General features: G+C 36.5%; 2 protein-coding genes across 3 annotated transcripts; both read right to left on the reverse strand.

Moving 5' to 3' along the window:
* Positions 1-248: 248 nt before the first annotated feature.
* LOC135740380 (uncharacterized) lies at positions 249-7523 on the reverse strand. The gene is made up of 6 exons (XM_065258696.2): positions 6831-7523; positions 1972-2189; positions 1813-1900; positions 1447-1557; positions 1005-1172; positions 249-736 (listed from the first exon to the last, which is right to left on the reverse strand). The coding sequence occupies exons 1-6, from the start codon at positions 7236-7238 to the stop codon at positions 404-406; spliced, it is 1326 nt and encodes a 441-aa protein (XP_065114768.1). The 5' UTR covers positions 7239-7523; the 3' UTR covers positions 249-403.
* A 1254-nt stretch (positions 7524-8777) lies between these two features.
* On the reverse strand, positions 8778-16339 carry coasy (CoA synthase). Of its 2 annotated transcripts, none has more exons than XM_065258687.1 (10): positions 16159-16339; positions 14033-14746; positions 13623-13837; positions 13416-13547; positions 11491-11680; positions 11014-11078; positions 10846-10930; positions 10666-10763; positions 9715-9861; positions 8778-9249 (listed from the first exon to the last, which is right to left on the reverse strand). In XM_065258687.1, exons 2-10 carry the CDS (start codon positions 14706-14708, stop codon positions 9166-9168), a joined length of 1692 nt encoding a protein of 563 aa, XP_065114759.1. In that variant the 5' UTR covers positions 14709-14746; positions 16159-16339; the 3' UTR covers positions 8778-9165. The 2 variants fall into 2 exon arrangements, with proteins under 2 accessions (XP_065114759.1, XP_065114758.1); XM_065258686.2 differs by having other exon boundaries at positions 16155-16339.
* Positions 16340-16771: the final 432 nt, after the last annotated feature.

Below are 16771 nucleotides of genomic sequence, written 5' to 3' on the forward strand. Positions count from 1 at the left end.
ATTAAACCAGAATGAGAGTATAGTTCCTAGCCATATCTGCTTAGAAAATCGCAACTTTTAATTTTCCGTCAGTAAAATTAAATCTATAACCTCAGTTATATACTATGATCTAAAAAAATATAATTTAAAAACATCAATTGTAATTTTATCAAAGTTATAACAACATAAACCACAATGCGATTTTAAAAAGCAGTCACACTGGGATTCTCCTCAAATTCCCAAATTGATAACGAAACTCAGAGTTCATTTTTGCAATAGATTTACCATTCTATGATGTAAACAGGCAGATGTAGATAGATTACAATGGAAGTCTTTCATAACATCCTCAGTACCATAATTGACAAGCAAAAAGATGTTATATCAAAGTAAACCTTTATTTAAAGAACACTCAACTTTATATAAACTAGCTCAGATGAGTCTGTGTTGGGTTGTTGTTGGAGAAAAGACACATGAGGTGTCCATTTGAACATTTCCACTGAAGTTGGTTGAGACTCCAAGATGATCCGGTTGTATATTCCTGCATTGGCTCTCCACATTGAACGCAGGTCCTAAACAGTCCTGTGAAATGAGTTTTATTGGGCACAAGTGGTCCTTCTGTGTGTTCTTCTTTTACTTGCACTGAAACTGAGTTTACAGTCTGAACAAAACTCTGAGTGATTTTGTCTGATGTAGTAACAGAGTCCATGCTGATCTCAAGTCTGTTTTCTGGTTGTACTTCAGTCTCTACTGGTTCTTCCTATGAGACAGAACAGAATCAGTGACTTAACTTCTAAACATATAAGTAATAATCACATTATCAGTTAACTATCTATATAATAACCCCTGACATGTTTATCTAACAGGCAAAAACAAAACTGAAGCTGTTAAGGTTTGCATATGCTAGCTTTTGACATTTCAATACTCTTATATGTAGAGAAATAATTCCTTAAGGAAGCATCAGAACTTCTAATATGTGGACAAGAATTATTTACAAATAAACAGAAATAAAGACAGAAATTACTTACTTTTATTTCAATTTTAATAATTGAAGTAGAACACTCTGGAACGATATCTTTATTGTTTAATGCTGGAGCAACAGATTGGTCCTCCGACTTTATCTGGCTTTCTGACTTTATCCGGTCTTCAGACCTCAGCTGGTCTTCTGACCTCGTTTCGATCTCTGCTGGTTCATTCTACATTGCAGAAAATATAGACATGTTATTTGTAAGACATAAGTTTAATAAAGTGTAACCATTCCTGAGCAACACTGCAACTTGTCAGTTCACGTCAAGAACGTAGACTTGGTCTGAATTTTTGACTATGCAAATATAAACTGTACATGTGTCATATTATAAATAAAAAAATTATAAATTGTCTGTACAATTATTTTTCGTCTGTACCTCAAGTATCTTGAGGCATATTCACTGAATAACCAGAATACACCCATAACTGCATGTCAGGACTTACTGTATGATATTGAGGAGGGACTTCATAGCATATCTCTGAGACCTCCATGTCTTCATCTTCATTGGTGCACTGATAGTCTTTGCTTGGCTGAGATGAATCGCTTTCATACTCCTAAAATTCAGATCATTTTAGATGTTATGAAGAATGTTTTTAAAAAAGCAGATCTGGGGCACCATTGACTTCCATTATAGAACAAAAGTGACTTGTAGAAGTTAATAAGAAATGTTTGGTTATTAACATTCATTAAATTATTTTCCTTTGCAGAACAAAGAAATGTAAACAAGTTTGAAACCACTTGAGGGTGAGCAAACGGTGACATTTGTTTTTATTACCAATCCCTTTAAATAGGCAAATGTATGTTAATACCTCCATTTGTAGGTGTGTAGGCACATCAGTTAACAGCTCCAATTTTCTCTTTTTACGCCGAGCTGAAAGGTCTGCACAGCACCCCGTCCTTGAAACACAAGATTCAACAGGTTCACTGACAGTCAGACTATGTGCCAAAATAAAAGTCTAGCGTCTTACCTGCTCAGCAAGTAAAAAGCCAGCTCAGTATCAGTCTTAAATCCATTTTCATCTCTGAACTTTTGCCACAATGCAAAAGCACTGCCGATGTCGATTATCGTTTTATGACACCGTCTGTCGCTTTCTGGATTTGCTTGAATCCTTTCTGGGGTTTGAGTAGACTTTGTCTTGGTAAGGGATGATTGTCCAGATGTCAACAAAGGTAAATCTTTCACCATCTATAAAAGAAGTCAAAACATAAATTTAGAAAAGGCCATTTACTATCCTGTTTTGGACACTCGCTTCGAGAAACATACCCACAGCTATGATTGAGAAACGATCCTTTAAAAGAATTGGTCTTTGTCAGACACAAGTTTGTTGTGTGTGATGTCGCTGAAGCTCCATTTAAAAGCTAATGTTACAAGTAAACAAATCTGCAAACTGATACCTTACGGTGAAAAACTTTGTTATTTGGATAAAGTCATCTTTCCATTATTATAATAATGTTTTTTTTAATGGCCGATGGCAATAAGAAGAAAGCAATGTGGCCGATATATAAATATATAATTATAGTAAGTGAGAAACATACAAACAATTTGTGAAACTGAATTAACATTTATTTTACATGATATTTATGCAATAATTAAATAATAATTATAAAATAATTACAGCCTTTTTCCAACAAAAGATTAGATAAAATGTAAAATTAATGACAAAAACAGTATTTAATTCCCTAATATTAACAAATAAATTGCATGAAGTTACTTTACTCAGGAACAGGTTGTTTCACTTTCTAAATGTTAAAAATGTATTACTACACCAAAAGAGATGCACATCCCAACCTATTTACTTGGCATAAGCTAAGCATTTATATAGCTTAGCATCAAAACAGAAACAAAACATTAAGAAATGATTATGAAAACATTGGCTAACTTACAAGCTGTGAATCAGACTGTACATGCAAAGTTGGAATTGATCCAGTTTTAAGACGAAGTCTTTGCGCACATCCAGCCTTGTACTCCCCCATGTTCAGGAAACAGTCCTCCGTAAAATGCGCAGCACACAATCGAACACTTGAGCTGTACTGGTCTGGAACAGCGTTGTAAATAAAGTTTAACCAATGATTTCTTATCATTTCCTCTATTGGAAGCCCAAACAAAGTAGTTTGCCTTTCGCAACGGAAAACACAGCGTCTGTACATGTACGACATGGCGGCAACAATGCTACAACGTGAATGAAAGTTACACCTTTCTTTGCGTATATATTAGGGCGGTTTTACGCAAATGTTCCAACCAGTATGACGTCCAACTGTGGGGGTGTGTTTGAGGGAGGCGTGGATAAGATTTCACTTTTAAAAATAAGATCTCGTTGGGTCTGAAACTTTAATATTTGCACCTTTACAGATTTTCTATATGCACAGACAGCGTTTACCACTCTAAAGGCAAAGGAAAGCATGAAATCGGATCATCATGACTAATTTAACTAACCATGACTTCAAGTAATAAGAAAAGTTTTTACCAAAATAAAACACACAGACTTCGTATGGCAGTAACGTAACGTTAACCACTCACTGCAAACAAATCAACAGTGACGTATCCTAGTGCACATTGTTTTAGTCATATGGTTTCACTCACACAGCATTGCTGTGCTATTCTCGTTGGATGCAGTATAGATGGAAAAGCATTGCTGTTTAATCTCAGTCTCACTCCAAATCCAGCGTCGACCTGTGGCTTGTTTACAAAAGAATCCGTGATGAAATGAAGCGAACACACGCGAGCTGGGACCTTTTTTAAAAATAAACTTCAACAACGCATTCCTAATACCAGAATCTAAAGGACTGTGTCCTTTCACAACCTGGCACTCCACAATATTTTGCGATCTTCTTAGGCATGTTTGTTCCCTCGGTCGCTCATTCGGTTCTTATTCTTTTGATTTTATGGCAGGTTGTGAACCTAACTCATAGGTGCATACTGCCACCTACTGTCATGGAGTGGAAATAGATCTTCTTTATTGTTTATTGGCGGTTGGCAAACCAGCTTTTTGGTGCATTTCCGCCACCTACTGGGATGGAGTGTGAATACCTAGGATGATGGAATGGATAAACTACTATATATATAAAAAAATAATAATAAATGATAATACTTAAATAATTGAACCAAATAAGATTAAATAAATCTAAACACTTCTTTTTGTAACACCTTAAATCCTGTGTATCAACCGTGTATCTCTCAAATATTTAAATAATATGGGGTACACTTTTGATTATACCCGTGCACTCTGAAATAAATATTTTATTGTTAACTGAACTTTCAGTTTCTTTAGTCCATCCACAAGTTGAACTTGTTCATTATTATACCCTTGACAGTGAACAAGCACATGCTCCACTGTTTCTGCCACTCCACAGTGGATGCACCCATCTGTCTCACTTTTCCCTAACATGTGTAAATAATAATTTAATCTGGTGTGCCCAATGCGTAGCCTCGAGATAAATGTATCATCTCTTCTGGATCCATATTTTCTCCTATCATTCCCCACTGTATCCTGAATATTATATAGATGTCTCCCTTTTAACTCCTAATTCCAGTTGTCTTGCCAGATATTTATAACAGATTTCCTTATAATGCAAGTGCAAAGAGATAGAGACTATTCTATTTTTTAAGCCACTGATCCTTATAAATCTCATGATTGCATTTATAATTTGCCCTGCATTTGATCCATCAGTTTATATAAAATCTTGGTTTCCTGGTGATTGCAGTTCCTCCTTAAGACTTTGCCTTTCTCTTTGATATACATTACATACAATCATTACATGTTCCACTGTTTCCTCTGTTAAACATATTTCTCACAAACCTGTGTTGTTTCCCTGTGCAATTAAGATAAGAATGTCCTGTTCGTAAATTAGTGAGTATAACTTGCTCCCCTTTATACTCCTTTGAACTTTATGAGAGTGTTTACCTGTTTTATATGAATCCCAGAATGTTTGCCATTTCCTTTTACATGCTTTTAAAATTCATTGTTTTTCGAGTTATAATTCCGGTTTGTTTTATACTATATAACATTTAAAACTATAATTTGCAAAATATACAATTTTATTTAACTAAAGGTAGTTGTGACTGTTTTACTATTATAAATGATGTTTTAGTGATGCAAATTAATATTATTGCTGCAATATTGTGTGTGGTGCATTTTGCTTTTGTATATTTTTAAATTTGGTGAATTTTACATATGGTTGGATAGTTTAATCTGCACCAATGTGTTATATTTTGTAAAAGCCTTCACTACGGCAGTTCATTGGACCGAATGCGTCAAATAGGGCCGACATCTTGAAACAGGGAAGCCTAACGGAAATAAAATCACCATAAATCGTCATGAATGCGATTTTCTTGGTTTTCTTTTGGTTCGTTTCAACAGCCAAATGTATTTAGCATTGAGTCCAGAAAACAATTTAAGATTTGATGTTCAATTCAATTCAATTTTTCATTATCAAAGTTTTGATATTATGAAAATCTACTTTTCTAACTTTAATGCATAGTGCTAGTAGGCCTAACATTCATACGCAGCACAAAAGTCCAGCATCGTCTATGAATTCGAAGTACAGGGGGAGACAGCAGCTTCACCTAGCTACTTCCTAAGACAAGAACCCTGTTCCAAGATGGCGGCGGTTTTGACGCATGCTTAGAACCCCAAGGTGACATCTAGTGTATATATCTATGGAGAGATATGAGACAGCGTCATCAAGTTATCATCAGATATAAAAACAGTCAAAGTTATCGGGGGTTAAGATACTAACTACTCATTATAAATTAAAGTAATAAACCAATGAAGTGAACTGATCACAGCATGGTACTGAACATTTGTTCTGTGTAGGCTAAATAGGGTTACTTTTGCATTATTCCTTCTGTTCTTCACGTTTACAATGCTATGAAATCAGCTGAAGTAGTACCTTGAAAGTAATTCTTGAAGAGGTAAGTCTTTGTGCATTGTATGAAAAAGAGGGGAAAAATAGATTTAGGCAACAGAAACACTACAAAAAAAGACTTTCCTAGTGTTTTTCTCTTGTTTTAAATCCATATATCAAAAATTATATTATCCAGATTTCTCAAAGTAGAATGCATTTTTTTGATGGACAAAATGACCTAACAAAATAAGTATAATTTTAAACCAAAAATAACAAATTTGTGCTAAAACAAGCAAAAAAAATAAAATAAATCTGCCAACACTTAATTCAAGATAAAGTCTTACCCCATTGGGAGATTTTGTGCATGTTTTAAGCACAAATTCACTTCAATTTATTATATTCATCTTAAAGCTAAATTTATTTGTTAGGGGATTTAAAATGCATCTTGATTTAAGAATATTTGTACTAAAAACAAGACAAAAATACTATTAAGTAAGAGTCAACCAAGTAAGTCATTTTTTGCAGTAAACCCACAACAATAAAAAGAAAACTTAAAAAAAAAACATGGATGACAACAAATGAGATTTTAATGATATTTTGACCATTGAACTAGGAAATCACACATCTTTTTCACGTACTACGGGCTCTTTGATCAGTAGGAAGTCCTTATCAATCTGAAATCACTGTTAGTTTGAGTCATGCATTTGAAAAAGCAACACTCGTCAAACACTATATATATTTTCTTTACTATCATGAAAATGCCTGAAAAGGTTTGAAGAGCAACAATATAATTATTCAAACAAAGTAACTAAACTGTAACTACACGTTAATATTATCAAAGAGTACCAGATAAAGTTAACTTAGTTGATATCAATATTTAGATTAAACGTGGTGTGCACAAGTTGTAAAGCACGAATCATCTAATTATTCAAATCATTATGTTCATTTGATTTGGTAGTTAGCAGATGTTAAAAAACAAGACCTTGCGTTTTCGTCGAAGGTTTCTGACCGATCCACGATCATCATGCTTCCCGCCGGTGGTGGCGCCAACACCACATGCTGACGACGACGGACCGGGCGGACTCGATGGTGGTACAGCGTGCACCCAAGGAATCGCACCAGCTCTGAGTCTCACGCAGTTTTTGCCTCGGTATCCCATGTTGCACTCCATTATATCGCCGGCACGATAATCCTCCGACCTAAAGTGAGCGCTACAGACCACCGCGTTTTTCGATACAGATGCAGAAGTGAAATCCCGTCTTCTCAACTGCACAAAACGCACCCAAGCACGGAAGATAGCGGCGTCCTTGGTCTTGTTGGGAAACCGAAAGACTCGATGTCCGGACCGGCTGGAGTTTGTGCAGCCACCACAAACACAATGATTCACCATGACGATTATTCCAAAACTACCGAACAAATCAACTTGCGAGTACGACTGCTTTTACTGAATAACACATACTACTCTGCACTGAGCCTATCAGACGACTCCCTCTGGTTGTGTAATATGACGCGTTGTTGAAAAAAAAAATCCGGTTCACTCCAAGATGGCGGAGCTGCAGCTCTGCGCATGCGTACGTCTGTTACAATGGAACGTTCTTTTGAGTTTCGCCTCTTCTGTAGGCTACTCTTATTACTCGCGATTACGCGTCTGGTCGATACTTTCGGTTTCTGTAGGTAACCATATACACTTACCTCTCCGAGGTTTGTTACGTAAGCTGAGCCAAAAAGGGTTGGCACTGCATCAGGCTTTAACCTCAGACGATCAGCAAGGCCAGCTTTGTATTGTCCCAAGTTGATGAAACTGTCGTCGGTGAAATGTTTATCACACACGAAGACAACTTTAGGGATTTTTCTCGTCGTATTTACAGACAAAATAAAATTAGCCCACTGACTCCGGACATCCTCAGATAATGGAACAGAAAAAAGATGTTTATGTTCTTGTGGACATCCAAACACTGAGCAAATGTTATGCTTTCCTCGTTTGCTAGTCATGATGTTGTATCTCAATGAAAAACAATGGCGCACGTGGCTGTCTCTCTACTGGGCGGGCCCATATGCTCCAGGGCAAACCAGAGAAAGGCGGGGTAATCTCGCTCTTTGTGATGACACAACTAGGCACATTCCTGAACGGGTCATGTGAACTGGCCTTTTTCAAAGGCAGATCATAACACCCAGGGTTCTGTTTACACCAATCACCATTTTAAACCAATTGGGGAACATAAACAGGCTGGGGGAACTCATATTAATGGTCTGATTAGTGGCTAAAATGTACCCTGGAACAAAAACTATGTCAAAAATAATAAATGTTTTGGTTTCCTAAAGACAAGGGTAGACGGCGATCATGGACCACCACAATGTTAAGGGAGTTTGGAGCCGGTTTGTAGTTAACTTTGTATACATTTTAGTACACATATTACACTGCAACGTTAGCTCAGTGTTACTTTTTACTGAAAAATCCAGCTAACACCAGCATAAGCTGGTTTTAGTTGGTATCTAGCTGTGTTTTGGTCACTTTTTAAGCTGGTCTAGCTGGAAGACCAGCTGACCCACCAGCTTGACCAGCTTTGCCAGGCTGAGAGGACCAGCTTAAACCAGCTAAAAAGCTTATGCTGGTCTTAGCTGGATTTTTCAGTAGGGTTTAGATATGAAATATGAACTAATGTAATCTACTTGTTTATTTTGCTTGTACTACTCTAAAATTACTTTGTTGTTATTAATTCTTAGCGGAGTTTACCGGAAGTTACGTGCGCTCCATGAAAGCATTTTGATTATGTTGTTACCCTTTACACAGTCTATACAGTGCATTTTATAGTATAACATCAGAATAACTATCATAAGTTCAAAAAAATATTGAATTCTCAGTTCATGATCTGCTAAATTTTTTTACAATTTTCTGCTTCTGATTTACGAGGACTAAGAAAATACTGTGTGAATATTTACCATTATATTGTAGAAATGTATAGATGCAGACACACAACTGGTTTTAAACACCATGTAAAATAATTTGCACAATAGCCCCATTCTTCAAGTGAATGATCCTAATAACAACCAAATAAAAAATACTTTAACATAAAAACTTTACAATTTGTGACAATATGCACTTTTAAGTAAAAATGATAGTTAATAGAATTAGAAGAGCCACAGATTCTTGATCATTTACTTATGGAGATAAAGATGTGTACCGAATACTTGTTATAAATGATTTTTAAAAAGCAATCACAATGTGATTCTCCTCAAAGAAAGCTCATCATCATGTATTAAAAAATAATTTCTAGTCATGCTTTTCTTCTGGATCTCTGCTGTGTTGAGGTCAGTGTTTATGAATGAATGTTTTCTGTAGATCTGTGCTCCTCTTTTGTCTCCTGAATCCTCTGCTGTAAAAGATTCCAGGCTTTCAATATCTAAAAAAAAAATACAAAAAGAGTTATTTCAAACCATTTATTAACCATTAAACTAATGTGAAGATTTGTAATTGATTTATTTGAAATTAAATGATCTCAAACAAGTTCTAGGTTACACTTCAAGTTACTCCAAGCTGGACAATAAGATGCCAAGACAACTTCTGATAATACTACCTCATCATCATCATCATCATCATTTCTCTTCGTCCCAATACTAATAATACTAACTGGTCCATCAGTTACTGCTAAGATGTGCATTTTACACCAGTTAAGATCAAACTATTTAAACATCAAAAGTTTTTTTTATTTTTTATGTGATGCAAACCTGTCTGATTAATTGAAACACCACCAAATAATAAACTTATTTCATAAGCATAGATAACCTGAATTACTCTTCAAAGATGAATGATGCACACCTATGTCTTGGATGACTGGGTATATTTTTTAATTTATAAATTATCTCACCTGTCTCTGGGTGACATCAGGTTCCCACAGTGTACAGAGTACTACATTAGCACATTCAACCAGCTTTGCATTGGGCCATTGACTTTTCAATCTTCTCACGGCATCCTCTTCCTTCACACCATCACGCTGGACTATACGCTTCACCGCCTGGGATGCAGACAGTTAACCAAACCTGAAGTATTGTGTATTATACATGGGCATGCCAGTTGATCATTTATGAGGTATTACTAAATAAAAAATGCCAATCAGACATATTAGTGCAGAATTTGTAATATTTCAATATTCAATTTTTACATACAAACCTAACTTTGTTTTGTTTTTTTATTCTAAAACTTTATTTACAAGACTCGAAATACTGACTTTTGAACGCGATTGTTCTTACAATAAGGTTGTATTTGTTAAAGGAACAGTATGTAAGAAATTTATATCAATTAATCATAAAATGGCCCTGATATGTCACTAGACATTAAGAAATCATTTTCATTTCAAATACTTATATCACTGACAACAGTGGTCCGGCCAGGATATTGTCATTTAAAAAGTGGAGTTGCAGCCCTCAACTCACTTTGTGTATTGGCCACCAGCTGCGTGATTGCAGTACCAGTTTTAGCCACAAGTTTTGTGATTGCAATACCAGTTTTGGCCACAATCCTACATACTGTTCCTTTAACATTTGTAAATGCATTAGCTAACATGAACTAACAATGAGCAATATAGTTTATTGGCATTTATTAATCTTTGTTAATGTACGTTAATGTAAATGTTAACAGATACAACTTCTGATTTAAAAAAAGTATTAATAAATGCTAAAATTAACATGAATTAAAATCAACAAATGCTTAGGAGTATTGTTCATTGTTAAATCATGCAATAACTAACATAAAAAATACAACCTTATTGTAAAGTGTTACCAAGAAAATATCCAGACTGCATTTAAAAAAAGCTTAGTACCTCTTCTTCTGGGACGGTAGCCACCCAAACCTCATGAACCAAATGTGTCCATCCTGCTTCAAGTAACACAGCTGCATCTACCACACAAACCTTCTTACCTGAAAACAGAAAATAAATCACAAACAAACAAATAAGAGGATGCTCAGGTGATGCAAGAGAAGATGCACATATTTATCTCACCTTGTTGTTTAGCCAGTAGGATTTCTTTCTTTACCAACAGTGCGATCTCCGGCCACACTATATCTGTCAGCGCTTTCAAACGTTCCTGAAATTACAAACATATACAACATGAGCAGGATGGGAACAGTTTTCTAAGCTTAATAAGATTTATCTGAAGTGTTGTTTTACCTGGTTACCAAAAACTTTTCCGCCAAGTATTCGTCTGTTAATGGTCTTATCCTCATTAATGATATCTTATGAGAAATAAAAAAATACAGTGCATTTCACTTTTGCAGGCACAGATTCTGTGTCATATAAATCAATAAATGTATTAGGCAATAGTAAAAAAAACCCTGTTCTGGCGGTTTGTTTTTACGACAACAACATTTACGACCATGATCCTGAAACGAAAACTTTTAAAGACGTGTTATTGAAGTGCACATTTTTGAAAACAACGCCTTGCACAAACGTCTTTGTTTAAACTGCAAATAGTAAACTTTGTGTTAATAGTCATGCAAAAGTTTAACAACAACGCCAGCCCACAGGACTGTGTATGTACTGCTCAATATGTAAATATGGATCTTTTCAATAACCTTGTGACATTTTTCAAAACGTTTTTGCTTCTACTACATCGGTGTTGTGTGAATGTAACCTAATACAACATACCTGATCCGAACTCCTGCAGGACCTTATGGTAGGCAGATGTGCCGGGCAGATAAGCCTCATGGCCAAGCTGATCGCAGTCGATCCGCGCGGCACCGAGACCCTCCAGTCTGAGCGCTATTGAACTTTTCCCCGACCCACTGCCCCCTGTCAGACCGATCACATACGGGTCCGGAGAGAGATCGGATCGAGGCTGAAAAACGAGAGAATATGATCAAGTTTAGACAATTAACTTAGATAAGAAGTCTTTTTAAACTATTCATCGTGTCCTAATAGACAGTTTATTTAACAGTACCAGTCACTTTTTTTAAGTTTGTTCATTTACCAAGAAAACATGATAAAAACTGAGAGTATGAAAAAAAGGGCTACTCTTTGTAGAAACAGCCAAAAATACATTGTATGGGTCAAAATAACGATTTTTATGCCAAAAATCGTTAGGATATTAAAGGTGCAGTGTGTAATTTTTAGAAGGATCTCTTGACAGAAATGCAAAATAATACACAAAACTATATGATCAGGGGTGTATAAAGACTTTTTATAATTAACGGTTATGTTTTTATTACCTTAGAAAATAGATGTTTTTATCTACATCCACTGAGCGTCCCCTTACATAGAGGTCGCCATTTTGTGCAACCATGTTTCTACAGAAGCCCTTAAAGGGGAATTCCGCCTTGAAATGATCCTAGGGTTAATAACAAACGTGTACCGAGTTCGACCGTTCACTGGAGTTTGTTTTCATGTTAGTCTAACGTGACCAGTGTTATTGCTAAACGCAAATTAGCATGTTATGGTAGCCTTCGGGGCATCAGTGCATTAAAAACGAAATCGCTATGTCTATACTACTAATAATGCTCAAAATAACCCCACACTTACACTGTAGCACAATGAGGGTCTCTATATGTAAACCGAAGCATTGAGAACTTTGCAAGTGTACAGGCAGTTTATTAAAAACAAACACTTACCGTTCACGTCTGGATCACATATCCATGCGGGCGCCATCTTGGGAAAACTGAACTCTCGCGTGAAAGCACAACACCTGTTCCACAACAACGGGCAACAACGTTTCACGCGAGAGTTTAGTTTTCCCAAGATGGCGCCCGCATGGATATGTGATCCAGACGTGAACGGTAAGTGTTTGTTTTTAATAAACTGCCTGTACACTTGCAAAGTTCTCAATGCTTCGGTTTACATATAGAGACCCTCATTGTGCTACAGTGTAAGTGTGGGGTTATTTTGAGCATTATTAGTAGTATAGACATAGCGATTTCGTTTTTAATGCACTGATGCCCCGAAGGCTACCATAACATGCTAATTTGCGTTTAGCAATAACACTGGTCACGTTAGACTAACATGAAAACAAACTCCAGTGAACGGTCGAACTCGGTACACGTTTGTTATTAACCCTAGGATCATTTCAAGGCGGAATTCCCCTTTAACGGACAAACTTGTTTCCGACGATGACATGTTTGCCCCGTGGCGGCTAACGTAGCTTCTCTATGCGTTTCAAAAGTGAGGGGTGAGCAGTGGAGTAAGGTGTTGGTTGCAATGCGCAATCTCACCACTAGATGCCACAAAAACTTACACACTGCACCTTTAAGTAAAGATCATTAAAGATATGTAAATTTCCTACTAAGCATATATTAAACATTTATGTATTATTAGTAATGTGTGTTGCTAAGGACTTTTCTCAACTTTTTAAAAGGTGATTTTATGAAAATTTGGATTTTTTGCACCCACAGATTCCAGGGTAGTTGTATTTCAGCCAAATATTGTCCTATCCTACCAAACCATACATCAATGGAAACATTTATTCAACTTGATGTTGTATAAATCATAATTTCAAAAAATGACTGGTTTTGTGGTTCAGGACATACATTACTGAAGAATAAAATGAAAGATTTATAAAAGAGTGAAGGTGGTGTTCATACAGACGGAGGTTTAAGCAGTGTGCCTAGTAATCTTGTTCTCAGGCTGGAAGAACTTATCTTCTCCTCCTCGATGTCAGCGTGATGGGCGTCTTTTAGTAACTGTATCTCGTACAAAACAAGCTCTGCCAAACTCTATATAAAACACAAAAAATAAGATAAACATCTATTTATACACGCTGTATGACAACCAGTAACGTAACTTCTCACATTTTCCACACGCTTCCTGTTGACAGCTTCACCTCCTCTTCTCGTCTCCTCGCTGACCACAATGCACTGAAGCTCCGGGTCACTTATGGAGGGACCGAAGGGGTCGGAGAGAGGAAAGATTTCATATTTCAGAGACGGTTTGACGTCGTTGAGAAACTCCCGCAGTCTGTGTACTCGATGATCGTACGGCTCGATTAGTTCCTTCAAGACCTTATCTACACATAAACATACAGCGGGAAGTCAAATATATTGTAAAAAAAAAAGTCATGCAACCATTTAGTGAATTTGTCCCTGTAGAGTTAATCCTGTTAACTGTTTCTTTGTGGCTGGAGATGGCAAAGCTATTTAAAATACCATGACCAGATATGAATCTATCACAAACACAACATAGAAACAGTCTCTGTACTTACTTTTTAATAATTCTTGGTCACATACACCAATGACAAAGCGTCGATTGGCCAGCAAACAAGAAATATTCAGCAGGGTCTTGTGGGCGCCGTGTAGTCGATCAAAAGTACCGCCCACCACCACATCTGTAAATGACTGTAACTGTGTTTCCTTTCTTCCTCCTCTGTCATCATCTTCCTCACTTGTAACTTCTTCTAGTGTTGGTTGCAGAAGGACAGAAGAGAGACCTGGCGTGCAGACGTAGCAATGACCGGCGTACCTTTTCAAGCACTGGGTGACCGGACAAGACTGGCCGGGGTCTTGGATGGGGAAGTCGGTCAACACGACCTCTGGTGAGTGAGAGAGCGTCTGCGGGGTGGGAAAAGGTACATTCGAAGTAGCCGAAGACACTCCGGATTGGGAACGGATGTTCGTGAGCAGCACCCTGACGTCTAGGTGCCCGCAGATATCGGCCGCATTGCTGTAAAGGCGAGAGATTAGAGAGCAGAGATCTACCACGGGCGGGATGTAGACGGGCCGCACCTGCCCACCTGTGCTCAGGTTAAGCCCGGGGTGGAGATGAACATAAAGAGTGCGCTCAACCACCTGGGCGGCCGAGGTGAGGACCGGTGCTATGCGGAGAGGAAGGACATGTAGTGGTGACGTAAGGACGAGAACACCTGTGCTGAACATGGACATGATTGACAGCTGATATGGCCACCTCCTCCTTTGGGAAGCTGGAAAGGATTGAATGACAGATGTGATTAAAATGTGAATATGGATGGCCGAAATGAAAAAAAAAACCTGCTGAAATGTAACCAAAGCCACTTTTTAAGTAAAATGTTTCCACTTGATTAATACTTAACTCTTAACTTTCCAAAGTTTACTGTTAAACTTCTAGCATGATACTCTTACTTGTAAACATTGCATTGTACCCTGTTTATTGTTGGCTCTTTCATTTAAATGACGCTTTTACCCAAAGTCACTTAGAAAAGTAAGCAAAACAACGTTAAAGGCGGGGTGCATGACCTCTGAGAGTCAATGTTGGCATTTGAAATCACGTAAACAAACACACCCCTACCCCATTAGGATCTGGACCATCTTTTAATAGACCCGCACCATACCTACACAACACATGCAACGATGTCGGTTAATAGACGCGCACTTTACTGCCGATTGGCTAAAGTCTGTTTTGGTACTCGGCCCAACCCCCTTTTCCAAAGTGTTTTTAAAAAAATCAAGCACGGCGCCTTTAATTCATGTATAAATAAATGTAAAGGTACAAGTAAACGAATATGTAAAACGATTAATCGCAACTAATTATTTGGAGAATAAACGTCTTTGTTTACATCATAAATGTGTGTATACTGTGTATAATAATTATGTATATATAAATACACACAGATGCAACTATATATTTAAGAAATATTTACATGTGTATATACATTTTTATATTCTTTATATAATTATAAATTATGAAATGAATGTATAAATCATTATTTAAAGTAAACATAATTATTATACACAGTACACACATATATATTTAATTTATTTAAAACTTTTATTCTGCAAACACGATTAGTCGCAAATATTTGTTTTGCATCCCTGAATATTTTAACATAAAAATGAATAAATAAATAATGATTCAATATTGTAATTTAGGCTGTTGCATGCATACAGCTTAATGTCTAACTTCTCTTGCAACCTCTTTTAATATATAACCCACATATTGCAACTTTGCAGTTTTTGCATTATGAAATTATTTAAAGATAATTTCAATATAACAAAAAGAACATAAAAATGTTCAATAAAATCTGACATAAATGACTGTAATGCACAAAATAGAAATCCAACCGCATTACAGAAAAAGCTAAATGCCTTAAAGGAGTAACTTGATCTTGACGAGATTTCACAACAGACTGTAAAGTTTAACATTAATGCATACAACACGCACGCGCGCGCGCGCACACACCTCAATCTATACTTAACATTACAGCTTTTGTATAACAGTATATAAAAATTTAAATCACACCCATAACTACTGATGAACAAAATCAGCTGATCTCATATATTTATCCTGGACTGCAGCGAATATCACACACACAAGTGATCCGGAACAACACATTACTATAAAATCATACATACCTACTTAGTGTAATATTGTTGCTTTTGAGCGTTTTGCGTCACTAAACGCGAAATAAAATCTCTGAAGGCAACTGCGTAACATCGACATTCATCCTTATGACTTTTATCAAGACTTGTTTTAGCTCACACAGGAGCCCAACCACGTCCAGTCGACCTACGCAGCCATGTGCTGAAATACCGATCGCTGATTGGCTAACAGCGAGAGTTCCTGGCCCGGTGAATTATGGGAAACGCAGTTCGTATTGGGCTTCCTTTTCATCGACGTGTGAAAATAAAGTATTTGTGTTATACATTCTATTATTTTTACTTGTTGACAACTATTGCACTTTATTACGCTTTTCATATTTTAAACTGCGCTTGTTTTGTAGAAGTTTTTTTTTTTTTTTTTTTTTTTCTTTTTTTTATTAGAGAACATATGAACATTAATACAGAAAACAGGCATCAAAATAGAAACTTCCAAAGTTGAATAACAAAATAATTATAAAAATAAAATAGAAGACATTCACAGGACGCCAAATACAGACTCATAGACATTAACAATACATGTACCTTTTACATTTTTAACAAGTTTAAGAGACTTCATTAAAAGAGTGATTTCTTTTAAGAAAACCAGGTGT

The sequence above is a fragment of the Paramisgurnus dabryanus genome, chromosome 22 (assembly GCF_030506205.2).
Source record: "Paramisgurnus dabryanus chromosome 22, PD_genome_1.1, whole genome shotgun sequence".
Taxonomy (NCBI): Eukaryota; Metazoa; Chordata; class Actinopteri; order Cypriniformes; family Cobitidae; genus Paramisgurnus; species Paramisgurnus dabryanus.